Genomic DNA, 15,877 nt, shown 5'->3' on the forward strand with positions numbered 1-15,877 from the left:
AAAAAAAAAAAAAAAAAAAAAAAAAAAAGGAACGAGTGTTTCCTGTAGATGATCTCATGCTTGGCTGAGCATCAAAAAAAACCTGGTGGGGGTAACCAAGAAAATAACTGGTTACAGAAAAGAATGTAGAGTTCCTTTCCAACCAGATTCACTGACAAAGCTTTGAAAACATAAATCGCCACCTGTAAAAAGTCTTTATTGCACTATTTCCAGTTCACATATAAAGCTATCAGAAATACAGCAAGGTACTTGATTGTAAAAAGAAATGCCTAATTTTCTCTACAGAACAGAAGGCAAATTCAAACCTGTTTAACAGAAAGAAGGCCAGCCTGAGCAAACAGGGGAGGGGGTAACAGGAGATAAGGTCAGAGAGAAAGGCAGGGGCCCAAAATATATAGTCATGGAAGCAAGTCTGAATTTTATTCAAGATGGATAGGGGAGTTCCCATCGTGGCTCAGCAGTTATAAACCTGACTTGTATCCATGAGGTCTCGGTTTCAAGCCCTAACCTTGCTCAGGGGGTTGATCCAGCTTTGCTGTGAGCTGTGGTGTAGGTCCCAGACGAGGCTTGGATCTGGCATTGCTGTGGCTGTGGTGTAGGCTGGCAGTTGCAGCTCTGATTTGAGCCCTAGCCTGGGACCCTCCATATGCCATGGGTGTGGCCCTAAAAAGACAAAAAAAAAAAAAAAAGGATGGGAAGCCTTAGGAGGCTTTGAGCATGGGAATGACATGATCCGGTTTTACACTTTTAAACGATCATTCTGGTTACTAACTGGAGACTGGACTGCGGTAGGGTGGGGATCAGAGGATGAGACAAGAGAGGAAGCAGAAAGACTAGATGAGAGAGTGTCAAAATAGTTCAGAGAGGAGTTCCCGTCGTGGCGCAGTGGTTAACGAATCTGACTAGGAACCACGAGGTTGCGGGTTTGGTCCCTGCCCTTGCTCAGTGGGTTGACGATCCGGCGTTGCCGTGAGCTGTGGTGCAGGTTGCAGACGCGGCTCGGAACACGCGTTGCTGTGGCTCTTGTGTAGGCCGGTGGCTACGGCTCCAATTAGACCCCTAGTCTGGGAATCTCCATATGCCGCGGGAGCGGCCCAAGAAATAGCAAAAAAAATAAAAAATAAAATAAAATAAAATTAAATTAAATTAAAAAAAATAGTTCAGAGAGATGACAGGTGCTTAGACAAGGATGGTAGCAATGAAGGTCATGTTGAATGCCAGGCTGCTGACTTGCTGAGGGACTGGTTATTCACAGCAGAAAGAAGAATCAAAAGTGACTCCTCCAGTGCTAGTCACCAAAATGAACAGCAGGAGTAAACCAGGCTTAGTTTATTTTGCAAAATAAAGAGTGGTTTTGGATGTGTTAGGGTTATGATACCAATTAAAGCATTTGAGGAATATGTCAAGGGCACTGTTGGAGCTTTGAGTACAGAGATCAAGAGAGAAATGTAAATATGGCAATAAGCACATTTGTAGGTGGCATTTCAATTAAATTCAGGGGACTGAATGAGATCACTCAGGGACAGTATAAATGCAGAAGACAAACATGTCAAGAAAAACAAACTTCTGAGGCACTCTAGTGCTCATAGTTGCAAAGAGGAAGATCTAGCAGAGCTGACAGAGGAGGAAAAAAAACAACACAGGAAAGTGTGCCATCTTCAAGTGAAGAAAGTTCTTGAGGAATGGTCAACTCAGTCAAGCTGCTGAAGTCAGCTCAACATGAGACATTGTATGAATACATGAGGGCACCTTAAATTCTTAAAAGGAAGTACACTAAGTTTTAGCTTAAAAATAACAGTCCCCAGAGTTCCCAGTGTGGCTCAGTGGGTTAAGGATCTGGTGAGCTGTGGTGTAGGCCGTAGACGCAGCTCGGATCCCAAGTTGCTGTGGCTGTGGTGTAGCCCAGCAGCTGCGGATCCAATTGGACCCCAGCCTAGGAACGTCCATATGCCATGTGTGTGGCTCTAAAAAGACAAAATAAATAAATAAATAAATAACAGTACTCCTCATCTCCATTTTAAGGGAAATATGTATTCAATAAAGAAAATCTAGAAACAAACAGGAGAATAGAAAAAAGAAAAAAATCACCTTAAGAAATCTGCCATTGAGATTTTGAATACTTTTCATTGAATCTCTCCTTATACACAGAAATTTAGGTTTTGCTTTTTAAATAGTCTAAATGTATGGCACATGTCATTCTATACACTGCTTCTTTCACTCTCTCATGTTATTGTATATCAATTTTTTTGTAGTGTAAACAAAATTTATTAGAAGATATTAACTTGTTCATAGAACGAGCATTATTGGAAATTCCAGATTCTGAAGACCTACAGAGGCAGGATCTAGCCAAGGTCACTGTTGGGTTTCTCTATACACACCCTCTAACCTTTCTCATTTGGTAACCATGATGCTTAAGAATGAACACCAGGAGTTCCTGTCGTGGTTCGGTGGTTAACTAATCTTACTAGCATCCATGAGGATGCAGGATCGATCCCTGGCCTTGCTCAGTGGGTTGAGGATCCGGCATTGCCATGAGCTGTGGTGCAGGTTGCAGATGCGGCTTTGATCTGATGTTGCTATGGCTGTGGCATAGGCCGGCAGCTACAGCTCCAATTCCACCCCTAGCTAGGAACCTTCATATGCCTCGGATGCAGCCTTAAAAAAATGATACACACAAAAAAGCAGAGCTGACTAACCTTTTAGAATTATCACTACCACTTTGGTGAGCATCTATGAACATAAAGCTTTTTATGAATTTAGAATTATTTCCCAGGAGTTCCCGTCATGGCACAGTAGAAATGAATTCAACTAGGAACCCCAGGAATCATGAGGTTGTGGGTTCGATCCCTGGCCTTACTCAGTGGGTTAAGGATCTGGTGTTGCTGTGAGCTGTGCTGTAGGTCGCAGACACAGCTAGGATCCTGAGTTGCTGTGGCTCTGGCGTAGGCTGTCAGCTACAGCTCCGATTGGACCCTTAGCCTGGGAACCTCCACATGTTGCAGGTGCAGCCCTAAAAAGACCAAAAAAAAAAAAAAAAATTATTTTCCAAGAGTTGATTCCTGGAAACAGAATTATTGGATCAGAGAAGTATTTTTAAGATGTCTAATATATACTGCTTTTCAAAATATCTTTCCTAATATACTTTATCACAAAAAGGTTACTTTAAAAATCTACTTCAATCTAAATTACAAGGTATGGAAAAAACTAGGGGGTAGAGGTGGTGGTGGTGGGGAACAGAACTGTGAAAACATAGTAAGTGGCCACCAGAGGGCGACCGCATCACAACACTGTTGAAAAAAATCTTTTCAAAATTTAAGATAAAAGGAAAGATAGATTCTATATTAAGCTGGAAGTTTTAAATCAGGTATTCAGCTTCTTTACATTGGATTTCATTTTTATTACATTTCCAAACAGAAAAACCATTTATTTCTCTTATTACTACCTGCTTTAGAAATCATAACCATGAAAAGGTTTTCTTTTGCCTTGAATTATCTCTGGACAAAGACAGGTTGGGATTTACTTGACACTAAAGAAAGCTACTTCACTGCTGGTCAAGGAAATGAGAACCAGCAATGCAGACTGTTTCCTGGTACCATGAACAATCTAGGGAACAATTTAAATCAACTCAGCATGATGAAACATTTTTGTCATTGTCAAGGTTGAAATTTGTCTTTCCTCTGTACGCATTTCTATTCATTTGTTCATTTCTTCAACAAAAATTTACTGAATACTTACTATGTGTTAATTTCTGTGCTAGGGATTGTGTAAAATAGTGAACGAAACTGGTATGAAACTTACAGTGTAGTGCATATGCCATACATGAATCAAAATCACAAATAAGTAATACAAACTCTGATAAGTGCTATGAAGAAAATATAACTATATATTAGAGTATATAATTGGGAATCATCATTTAGCCTGGAGCAGAAACTACTTTCTAATGAGGTAAACTTTTTTAAATTATTGAAATATAGTTAATTTATAACGCTGTGTTAGTTTCGGGTGTACAGCACAGTGATTCATACATACATGTATACACACACACACACACTTTTTTGGATTCCTTTCCATTATAGGTTATTATAAAATATTGAGTATAGTTCCTTATGCTATAAAGTAGGTCCTTGTTTATCTATTTTATAGATAGTAGTATGTCCACCAAAGCAACCTTTTTTTGGGGGGGGCCGAACCTGCAGCATATGGATGTTCCCAGGCTAGGGGTTGAACTGGAGCTGTAGCTGCTGGCCTGTGCCACAGTCACAGCCCCGCCAGATTCAATTTGAGTCAACCTATACCACAGCTCACGGCAACGCCAGATTCTTAACTCACTGAGCAAGGCCAGGGATAGAACCTACATCCTTATGGATACTAGTCAGATTCATTTCTGCTGAGCCATGACAGGAACTCCATACTAAAGTAACCTTTAACTGAATGCCTGAAAGAAGACTATGATTCAATAAGGCAAAGGGGTCTAGAAAGACCAGGGAATTTCAGGAATAGAAGCCAGTATGACAGGGTCACAAAACAGTAAAAAAAAAAAAAAAAAAAAAAAAAAAAAAGGCACAAAATAGAATAGGCTAGTAGGTAAGGGATCAGATCAGGAAACTGAAAAAAAAAAAAAAACACAAAATTTCTCCTAAATCAATTTGTTTCACCATAGACTAGAACATTAGAATGAAAAATATGATTACACACAAATTTTTCCAAGGTACTTTCAAATTTCAAATATTTTGCTATTGCTACCTTAGTTTCATTAAAACACTTGCAGTTGTCAGACTAGTGTGCTCTCATTTTTTTGCAGGAGAAAAAAAAAGATTTCCAAGGAAGTATCTCTAACCCTTACATTTAGGAAAACTGAAGACCAGAAAAGTTAACTGCCATTAGTTTTTTTTTTTCTTTTTGGCTGCACTCAAAGCATGCAGAAGTTCTCAGGCAGGGGCTGAACCCATGCCACAGCAGAGACCCAAGCCACTGCAGTGACAATATTGGATCCTTAACACACTGAGCCACCAGGGAACTCCAATTGTCACTAATTTTTAACAGTTTGACTAAGTTTGCCTAGATGTGGTTTTCTTTTTATACTACCTAGGGTTTGCTGAGCTTTTGAATATATGGGTTAACATATTTCATTAATTTGAAAAACTCTTGGCCATTACCTCTTCAGATAATTGCTTCTGCCCCAGTATCTCTCTCCTTTCTTTCTAAGTCTTCAATTACAATTTGTATGAGACCTTTTGGCTGTATCCCACATGCTCTGATCTTTCTATTTCATTTTTTTCCTCTGTGTGTTACTTTGGGTATTTTTAAAAATATTTTTTTCCTTTTTAAATCATTTTTGTTTTTTCCATTTTAGTTGGTTTACAGTGTTCTGTCAATTTCTACTGTACAGTAAAGTGACCCAGTCTCACACACACACACACACACGTACATTCTTTTTCTCATGTTATCCTCCATCATGTTCCAACATGAGTGACTAGATTTAGTTCCCTGTGCTATACAGCAGGATCTCATTGCTTATCCACTCCAAATGCAATAGTTTGCATCTATTAACCCCAAACTTTGCATCATTTAAAATTATTTTCTGGAGTTCCCGTCGTGGCGCAGCAGAAACAAATTCAACTAGGAACCATGAGGTTGCGGGTTTGATCCCTTGCCTTGCTCAGTGGGATAAGGATCCGGTGTTGCCGTTAGCTGTGGTGTAGATCACAGATGAGGCTCAGATCTGGCATTGCTGTGGCCCTGGTGTAGGCCAGGGGCTACAGCTCCGATTAGACCCCTAGCCTGGGAACCTCCATATGCTGCAGGTGTGGCCCTAAAAAAGACAGAAAGGCAAAAAAAACAAAAAAAAATACAAAAAAACCCCACAATTTTCTCCCATCCTGTAGGTTGTCTTTTGTTTTTTTGTTTTTTATGATTTCCTTTGCCGTGCAAAAGCTTGTCAGTTTGATTAGATCCCACTGATTTATTTTTGCTTTTATTTCTGTTGTCTTAGGAGACTAACCTAAGAAAACATTTGTATGGCTGATGTCAGAGAATGTTTTGCCTATGTTCTCTTCTAGGAATTTGATGCTGTCTTGTCTTACGTTTAAGTCTTTAAGCCATTTTGAGTTTATTTTTGTACATGGTGTGAAGGTGTGTTTCAGTTTCATTGATTTACATGTGGCTGTCCAGTTTTCCCAGCACCACTTGCTGAAAAAACTGTCTTTTTCCCATTTTATATTCTTGCCTCCTTTGTCTAAGATTAATTGATCATAGGTGTCTGGGTTTATGTCTGGGTTCTCTACTCTGTTCCATTCATCTGTATGTCTGTTTTGGTACCAATACTACACTGTCTTGATTACTGTACCTTTGCAATATTGCCTGACGTCTGGGAGAGTTATGTCTCCTGCTCAGTTTTTGTTCCTCAGGATTGCTTTGGCAATCCTGGGTCTTTTATGGTTCCATATAAATTTTCGGATTGTTTTTTCTAGTTCTGTGAAAAATGTCTTGGGTAATTTGATAGGGGATGCATTGATTGCTTTGGGTAGTATGCCCATTTTTATGATATTAATTCTTCCAACCCAGGGGCATGGAATATCTTTCCATTTCATTGAATCCTCTTTAATTTCCTTGATTAATGTGTTATAGTTCTCAGCATATACGTCTTTCACTTCCTTGGTCAAATTTATTCCTATATATTTAATTTTTGGGGGTATGATTTTAAAGGGTATTGTATTTTTATAATCCTTTTCTAATATTTCATTGTTAGTATACAGAAATGCAAGCGATTTCTGAATATTAATCTTATATCCTGCTACTTTGCTGAATTCATTGATCAGTTCCGAGTAGTTTTTGTGCGGAGTCCTTAGGGTTTTCTATAAATAGATGTGGTATATATATGTAATGGAATACTACTCAGCCATAAAAAAGAACAAAACGATGCCATTTGAAGCAACATGGATGGAACTAGAGATTCTCATACTAAGTGAAGTAAGTCAGAAAGAGAAAGACAAATACCATATGATATCACTTATATATGGAATCTAATATATGGCACAAATGAACCTTGCTACAGAAAATAAACTCATGGACTTGAAGAATAGACTTATGGTTGCCAAGGGATGGAGTGGGAGTCTGGGATTAATAGATGCAAACTATTGCATTTGGAGTGGATAAGCAATGAGATCCTGCTGTATAGCACAGGGAACTAAGTCTAGTCACTGATGATGGAACATGATGGAGGATAACATGAGAAAAAGAATATATATATATATATATATATATATGTGTGTGTGTGTGTGTGTGTGAGACTGGGTCACTTTGCTGTACAGTAGAAATTGACAGAACACTGTAAACAAACTATAATGGAAAAAATAAAAATTATTATAAAAAATAAATAAAAGGTATTTTTATAATCCTTTTCTAATATTTCATTTTAGTATACAGAAATGCAACTGATTTCTAAATGTTAATCTTGTATCCTACTACTTTGCTGAATTCGTTGATCAATTCAAGTAGTTTCTGTATGGCGTCCTTAGGGTTTTCTATATATGGTATTACATCATCTGCATACAGTGCAAATTTGTTGGCATATAATTACCTCTTCTCTTCCAGTTTGGATACTTTCTATTTCTTTTGTTGGTCTAGTTGCTGTGGCTAGGATTTCCAATACTATGTTGAATGAAACTGGTGAGAGTGGGCATCCTTGTCTTGTTCCAGATTTTACCGGGAAGGCTTTTAGCTCTTCTCCACTGAGTATTATATTTGCTGTGGGTCTGTCATAAATGGCTTTTATTATATTAAGGTATGTTCCCTCTACAGTCATTTTGGTAAGAGGTTTTTTTTTGTTTTTTGTTTTTTTTGCTGTTTCTTGGGCCGCTCCCATGGCATATGGAGGTTCCCAGGCCAGGGGTCGAATTGGAGCTGTAGCCACCAGCCTACGCCAGAGCCACAGCAACGCGGGATCCGAGCTGCGTCTGCGACCTACACCACAGCTCATAGCAACGCCGGATCGTTAACCCACTGAGCAGGGGCAGGGACCAAACCCGCAACCTCACGGTTCCTAGTCGGATTTGTTAACCACTGTGCCACGACGGGAACTCTTGGTAAGAGTTTTTATCATGAATGGATGTTGGACTTCGTCAAATGCTTTTTCTGCATCTATTGAGATGATCATGTGGTTTTTTACTTTTCTTTTGTTAATGTGGTATATGATGTTGATTGATTTGCATATGCTGAATCATCCTTGTGAACCTGGGATGAATCCCACTTGGTTGTGGGGTATGATGTTTTTTATATGTTGCTGGATTCAGTTGGCTAAAATTTTGTTGAGAATTTTTGCATCCATATTCATCAAAGATATTGGCCTATAATTTTCTTTTTTGGTAGTATCTTTGTCTGGTTTTGGTATTAGGGTACGGTGGCTTTGTAGAATGTCTTTGGGAGTATTCCTTCTTCTTCAACCTTTTGGAAAAATGTAAGAAGGATGGGTTTAAGTTCCTCTTTGTATGTTTAGTAGAATTTGCCTGTGAAGCCATCTGATCCTGGACTTTTGTTTGTAGGGAGTGTTTTTTATTACATATTCAATTTCATTTCTAGTGATCAGTCTGTTCAGTTGATCTATTTCTTTTTGATTCAGTTTTGATGGGCTGTAGGTCTCTAGAAAGTTGACCATTTTTTCTAAGTTGTCAAATTTGTTGGCATATAATTGTTCATAGTATTCACTTCCTTTTTTTTTTTTTTTTTTTTTGGTATTTCTACAATGTCTATTGAGATTTCTCCTTTTTCATTTCTTATTTGGGTTTTTTCTCCCCTCTTCTTGGTGAGCCTGGCTAGAGGTTTGTCAATTTTGTTTACCCTTGCAAAGAACAAGCTCTTGGTTTTATTCATTTTTTCTATTGTTTTTTGAATCTCTATTTTATTGATTTCCTCTCTGATCTTTATGATTTCCTCTCTTCTGCTGACTTTAGGTTTTGTTTGTTCTTTTTCTAATTCATTTAGGTGGTGGGTTAGGTTGTCTATTTGAGATTTTTCTCTTTTTTTGAGGAAGGCCTATGTTGCTATGAATTTCCCTCTGAACACTGCTTTTGTGGCATCCCATAGATTTTGAATGGTTGTATCTACATTATCATTTGTCTGGAGGTATTTTTTAATTTCCTTTTTGATTTCCTCATTGACCCACTGGTTTTTTAGTAGATGTTGTTTAGTCTCCATGTAGTCACTTTTTTCTCATTTCCTGTGGTTGATTTCTAGTTTCATGCCACTGTGGTGAGAGAAGATACTTGAAATAACTTCTTAAATTTGTTGAGGTTAGTCTATACCCAGTATGTGGTCAATCCTTGAGAATGTTCCATGAGCACTTGAAAAGAATGTATATTCTGATTTTTTTGGATGTAATGTCCTGAAAAATGTCTATATTTTCTATTGTGCCATTTAGGATTTCTGTTGCTTTATTGATTTTCTGTCTAGAGGATCTGTCCATTGATGTGAGTGGGGTGTTAAAGTCTCCTATTACTGTATTCCCATCAATTTCTCCTTTTATGTCTGTTAGTATTTGTTGTATGTATCTAGGTGCTCCTATATTAGGCGCATATATATTGATGACTCTTCTTGAATGGATCCTTTATCATTAAATAGTCCTTCTTCGTCTTTCTTCATGGTCTTCATTTTAAAGTCTATTTTGTCTGAAATGAGTATTTCAACTCCTGTTTTCCTGTCTTGTCCATTGGCATGAAATATCTTTTCCTATCCCCTCACTTTCAATATACATGTGTCCTTTGCCCTAAGGTGAGTCTCTTGTAGACAGCAGATTGTAGGCTCTTGCTTTTTCATCCAATCTGCCACTCTGTCTTTTGACTGGAGCATTCAGTCCATGGACAGTTAAGGTAATTCTTGATAAATATGTATTTACTGCCATTTTAAACCTTGTTTCCCAGTTGATTCTATGTTTCTCTTTGTTCCTTTTTTTGATTGGATGATTTCTTTTTACTTTATGCTTCTGTACTTTTCTTTTTAGCTTTTGTAAATGTAGTGTTTAGTTTTGATTTGCATTGGCCTGTTTTTTAAGTACGTTAACCCCTTCCTATATCTGTTTGCTTTAGCCTAATAGTCATATAGGCACAAACACATTATAAAAAAAAAGAGTCTAGATTTTCTTATTTTCATTCCGCATATTCTATGCTTTTGAAGTCCTTTTTTAACATCTTCATGTTTGTTCTTTGCTGTTTCTTGTGTTTATTGTCACTTTTACAGTAGGTTTTTTTTTTTTTTCCTTTTAGATCTGTACACTGGCTTGTTTAACTGATTGCTTTCCAATTGTGATTTCTCCCATCCTATTTCTTACTTTTTTTTTTCATTTAGATAATCCCTTTCAGTATTTCTTTCAGAATGGGTTTAGTATTGCTGTACTCTTAGCTTTTGTTTGCTGGAGAAATTCTTTATTTCTCCTTCTATTTTAAATGATATTCTTGCAGGGTAGAGTATTCTAGGCTGAAAATTTTTCCCTTTTAGAACTTTGAATATATCTTGCTACTCTCTTTTTTTTGTTGTTGTTGTTGTCTTTTTATTATTTCTTTGGGCCGCTCCCGCGGCATATGGAGGTTCCCAGGCTAGGGGTCCAATCGGAGCTGTAGCCATTGGCCTACGCCAAAGCCACAGCAATGCGGGATCCGAGCCGCGTCTGCAACCTACACCACAGCTCACGGCAATGCCGGATCGTTAACCCACTGAGCAAGGGCAGGGACCGAACCTGCAACCTCATGGTTCCTAGTCGGATTCGTTAACCACTACGCCACGACGGGAACTCTGCTACTCTCTTTTTCTGTAGAGAAATCAGCTGATAGCCTTATGGGGGTTCCCTTATAATTAACGCTTTATGTTTCTCTTGCTGCCTTTAGAATCCTCCTATCTTTAACTTTTGCCGCTTTTATTGTAACATGTCTTGGTGTGGGACTGTTGGGGTTCAACTTGTTTGGGGCCCTCTGTGCTTTCCATATCTTGATATCTGTTTCCTTTAGATTTGGAAGGTTTTCAGACATAATTTCTTCAAATATATTTTCAATCCCCTTTTCTTTTTGTTCTCCTTCTGAAATTCCTCTTATGCATAGATTGGCCCACTTTCTATCATCCCATAGATCTCTTATATTGCTTTCATGATTTTTCATTTGGTTTTCTGTCTGTTGCTCTGAATGGGTGATTTCCATTATTCTATCTTCCAAGTCACTAATGTGTTTCTCTGCATTATTCATTCTGCTCTTTAGTGGCTTTAACTCAGTTTCATCTCTGCAAATGAATTCTCTAATTTTTCTTGGCTCCTCATATTTTTTAGTTCCTTTCTAAAGCTATCTGCATTACATATCTGCTCTTAATTCCTTCATAGTCACCCCAATTCCTTCAGTATTTTCACTATTTCCCTTTTGAACTCAGTATCTATTAATCTACAGAAGATTGTTTCATTGTTTGCTGCTTCAGGTGAATTCTCCTGTTCTTTTAACTGGGAATGGTTCCTGAGCTTCTTCATTTCACTTATATTTGTCTTTTTCTGTGAGATTAGGGAAAGCAACTACTGTAATCTTGGAGGGCTATTTCTATGCAAGAGCTCCCCTTTGTATTTTGTGGGGGGTTACTATTTATTTTTGGCTTGGGAGTTTGGATATTTGCTGTCTTTTTCTTTGGTGTGAGCAGGCTCTTATCCCCCTGAGTGTGTTTCCAGGGATATGGAGGCAATGGGCAGGGATAGTAGTCAGTGCCTGGTTGCTGGGCTCTTGACAATAGCAAAGACCTGCAGGAAGGTGGTGCAGGCTACTCCTAGTTGCGGGGCCCTGGGAAGTGGTCATGAGCCTCAGGGAGATTTAGATGGTGCCCACAGCATTTGGCAATGGCAGTGGCAAGGTGTGTGAGTTCCCGGGAGAGTGAAAGCAACAACAGGTGGTGTTCAGTTACAATGCCCTCCTCTGTGGTTCCTTTTGAGGTGATTGTGGCCACAAGTGATGCCTGTTCACAGACCCCCTAGTGGCAGTGAGCCATGCCAACCTCTGGAATCAGATAACTGCAGTGGTTTGCCCCCACCACCTGTAGACCACATGTGACACAACTTTGGGTATTTTAAATTGAGCTATATTTGAATCTACTATCCCTGTCTTCACTGTACACAACTGTATATAACCTTGTCTCGAGGAGGTATTAATTTTAGATATTGTATTTTTCATTTCTAGATTGTCTTTTTGATTTTTTTTATAGATTCCATTTCTCTTGAAATTTTGCCTCTTTTCACCTATTTTGTCTGGTTTTTCCTCTATTTTCTTAAAATATTAATTTTTTAAAGCCATTATATGTTAACTCTAACACCTGAGTCACCTATGGGTCTGCTTCTGCTGTTTTCCTCTTTATTATTGGTCACGTTTTCCTACTTCGACACTGTCTAATGTTTTTGATTACATATAAAAGAAACACAGATGACTCCCCTTTCCTCTGTGAGATAGGTATGAGAGGATTTCATCAGAAATCATGATGGGTTGAGGATGGACTGCAATTTTAGCATGAGTCAGTTCACCTGTGGTTCATCACTATTTCATGGTCATGGCCCTCTAAGCTTTTGATTAGAGCCTAGCAGGCCTGTGTCTCCCAGCCCTGAAAGACTGCAACAGGTCAGTACTTCTTCTCAGTGATGTGAGCCTGAGTCCCACTCTACACACCTTCAGAAACTGACAATGTCTTAAGAGAGGGACACTGTCCCTATGTTGCAACATGCCCTCTCTTTCTAAAGAGATTTTTGCCTCCTAAGCACCACAAGACTGAGAAATTTCTTTCTGTCTTTTGGGCTAGCCTTTCATCTTCTGCTCAGTCCACTAATGTCCAATGGGAAAACTGGCTTTGTGTTTTGGGCTCCTCTAGTTTCCAAATCATCATGCAAGCCCCAAATGCTCTTCTTATATCTCCTTCCTCAAGAAGAATTCCTTTACTTGGGCTAAGCCTGCTCCCTAGTCTGTGCCCAGAATCAGTATATGTCCCTTGAAAGGGAAGGCTGGGGATCACCAGCTACTTAGGAAAAGTTCTACCCTTTCTGGAATTGCTTGCTTCCATGAATCTCTAATCGATATGATTTTTGTAATTTATGTATCTTCTTTAAGTTGTTGTACTAAGAGTTTGGCTTACTGTGGTCTATTACATCCTACTTAGAAGTGAAAGACCCTTATAAACTATCTGGGAAGAATCAACCCCTATGTGAAGGACTTCAAAATGAAAAGAACAAAGAATTAATTACATAAAAGGGTAAGAAAAGTGTGTACCTGTGAGGGCATCACAACTGGCAGACCGATTATTGCACTGGCAGGGCAAGCAGCCATTCTTATTAAAGTCATAATATCCATCTTGGCATCGATCACATGAAGAGCCAGTGACACCCACTTTGCAGCGACATTTCCCAGAACTGCAAATAAAAGCAAAGACAATGAACAAAATCAGTTTGAAAGTTTTATTGCCTAACATCCCATCATAGATGATCTTCATGTACAAACAGTTTCAACCAGATTCTAGTTACTATATATACTGAGTAATTTTTATTTTGAACCGGAAGTTAAACAACTTCATGACTATATACATTTAATTAATATAGTACTAACACTAATCATTTGTGACAGTTTAATCCTCTGCACTTGAATAGTTTAAAATAAAGAACTTATTTACAAAACAGAAACAGACTCATGGACTTCAAAAACAAACTTATAGCTACCAAAGCGGAAAGGTGGGAGGAGAGAGATGAGTTGGGAGTTTGGGATTGGCATAGGCATACTATTGTACATGGAATGGATGTCAACAGGGACCAACCATATAGCACAGGGAACTCTACCCAACATTCTGTGATAACCTATATGGGAAAAGAAGCTAAAAATGAATAGATAAGAGTATATGCATAACTGAAATCGCTTTGTTGTAAAGCAGAAATTAACATTAACTCAACTATGCTTTAGTAACATTTTTAAAAATGAAAAAATGATAAAGGAACCATGGACAGTGTAAGTTCCCAGTCCTTCAAAATCTTTACTAATAAGATAAGCCCTGGGATGCAGAACTGGCACTATTGCTATATCTCATTCCTGCATCATTCTATAGTTCCCTCAGCATCCACACTGTCCAGTCTGGAGAAGAGAAGTTCCCGTCATGACTCAGTGGTTAAAGAATCTGACTAGGAACCATGAGGTTGCAGGTTCGATCCCTGGCCTTGCTCAGTGGGTTAAGGATCCGGCGTTGCCAGGAGCTGTGGTGTAGGTCACAGATGCGGCTCAGATCTGGTGTTGCTGTGGCTGCGGTGTAGGCTGGTGGCTACAGCTCCAATTAGACCCCTAGCCTGGGAACCTCCATATGCTGTGGGTACGGCCCTAGAAAAGACAGAAAGACAAAAAAAAAAAAAAAAAAAAAAGAGAGAGAGAAAGAGAGAAGAAACACCACCCAGCCTTCACTCAGTCTAGCTTTTGGGTGAAGAATATGAAGACTAGGATCTTAATGAATGTGTCAAGTAATACCCATTTAGATGCTAGAAACTTGATATAATTTTCTACTTTGGGTCAACGCTAAATTATAATACTTCTGGTACTTAAATATGAATATAATAGGACCTTATTAGTTTCTGAATTAAATCAGTATAAAAAATTCTAATTGTCAATCCAAAAAGAAGGCTAAAAACCTAAAGTAGGAAAAATACTTTATTTTTACCATCTCTTCCAATTAACTTCTTTTCCTAGATGTCCATTATATCAATGACATTACTCTCTGCAATCAGGGAAACTTAAACCTTTGCTGTAATTTTCAACTCTTCTCTTTCTACCCCATGTTCTTCTAATCACTCACTCAAATTCAATATATCAACAATTTTGGTCGAATTTTATCTCTTGCTATTTCTTCTGTAGTCATCCCTCTTAGAATATCTTTTCTCTCCTTCACCTCTCAAAAATTTTCCTGCTTTCAGGCTCATTATTTTCCATGAAACTTTTCCCTGACCAATTGACAAGAGATCTTTTGGCTTCATGATCACATTCTCTATACCATACATCTTATTCTTAATTATGGACTGTTCTATATTCTATCATACATATAACTCTTGTTTCTCCAGTTAGATTGTTAAAGACCTGAAACAAAGGCTATATCATGCAGGGTTTTTTTTTTTTAAAGTTACCTTCAAGACCTAGCACAAGGCAAGAATAGTGTACTATAACTTTTTATATTTGGTAAGTTTGCTGAGTCTAGGGACCATATTTTAGTCATCCTGTCATCCTCACAATCTAGCATAGCACCTCGTTTGTTGTAGGCATGTAATATGCGCTTTATAAGTAAATGCTCAATACGCAAACTGAGTTTTAGAGGTAAGCACTGATTCTCAGAACAGCTAAAGTACTTTCCCTTTTCCCCAACAGCGTGACCCTTCTTTATATGCTCATTCTGGACATCAAATTTTTAGACTTCATCTCAATAGAATTCTGGCACCAGTTTTATTGGGTGGAGATAATGCAAGGTAGCACTGCATTTCAATATAATTATTTTAGAGATTCAGCTCCTAATAATGAGCCCCTATGGAGTTGTTAATTTTAGTTCAGGAGCCCCAGCTAAGATTGTTAATACTTACATAGCTCTTAGACATGTCAGTTAAAGTAATCCCCTACTACTTCCCATATTCCTATTTCTGTAATAAAAATAGAAGTTCTAAATTTGAGAGTTATTGGAACTTTGGGTTGAACTTTGCAGAATGCAGTTAAAGCAACTTTCAGCCATGTGTATTTCTACTTGTAGTATACAAACCTAAAAATTACTTTTTTGATTATTTGAGATGTGCCTGTTTATCAGCATCCCCTAGGCTAAATAATGAGGCTTTTGCCTTCTATCTGAAAAAACTATTTTTGAGCAGTTG

At 38.2% G+C, this 15,877-nt stretch overlaps 1 protein-coding gene across 1 annotated transcript in view; it reads right to left on the bottom strand.

Annotated features, from left to right (window-relative positions):
• The window catches only part of MEGF9 (multiple EGF like domains 9), a 94,576-nt gene that overhangs the window by 10,704 nt on the left and 67,995 nt on the right, over window positions 1–15,877 (bottom strand). The window contains exon 3 of the mRNA XM_005660387.3: window positions 13,266–13,405. Within this exon, the coding sequence (XP_005660444.1) occupies window positions 13,266–13,405 (140 nt within the window). The remainder of the gene's footprint in view (window positions 1–13,265; window positions 13,406–15,877) is intronic.

The sequence above is a fragment of the Sus scrofa genome, chromosome 1 (assembly GCF_000003025.6).
Source record: "Sus scrofa isolate TJ Tabasco breed Duroc chromosome 1, Sscrofa11.1, whole genome shotgun sequence".
NCBI lineage: Eukaryota > Metazoa > Chordata > Mammalia > Artiodactyla > Suidae > Sus > Sus scrofa.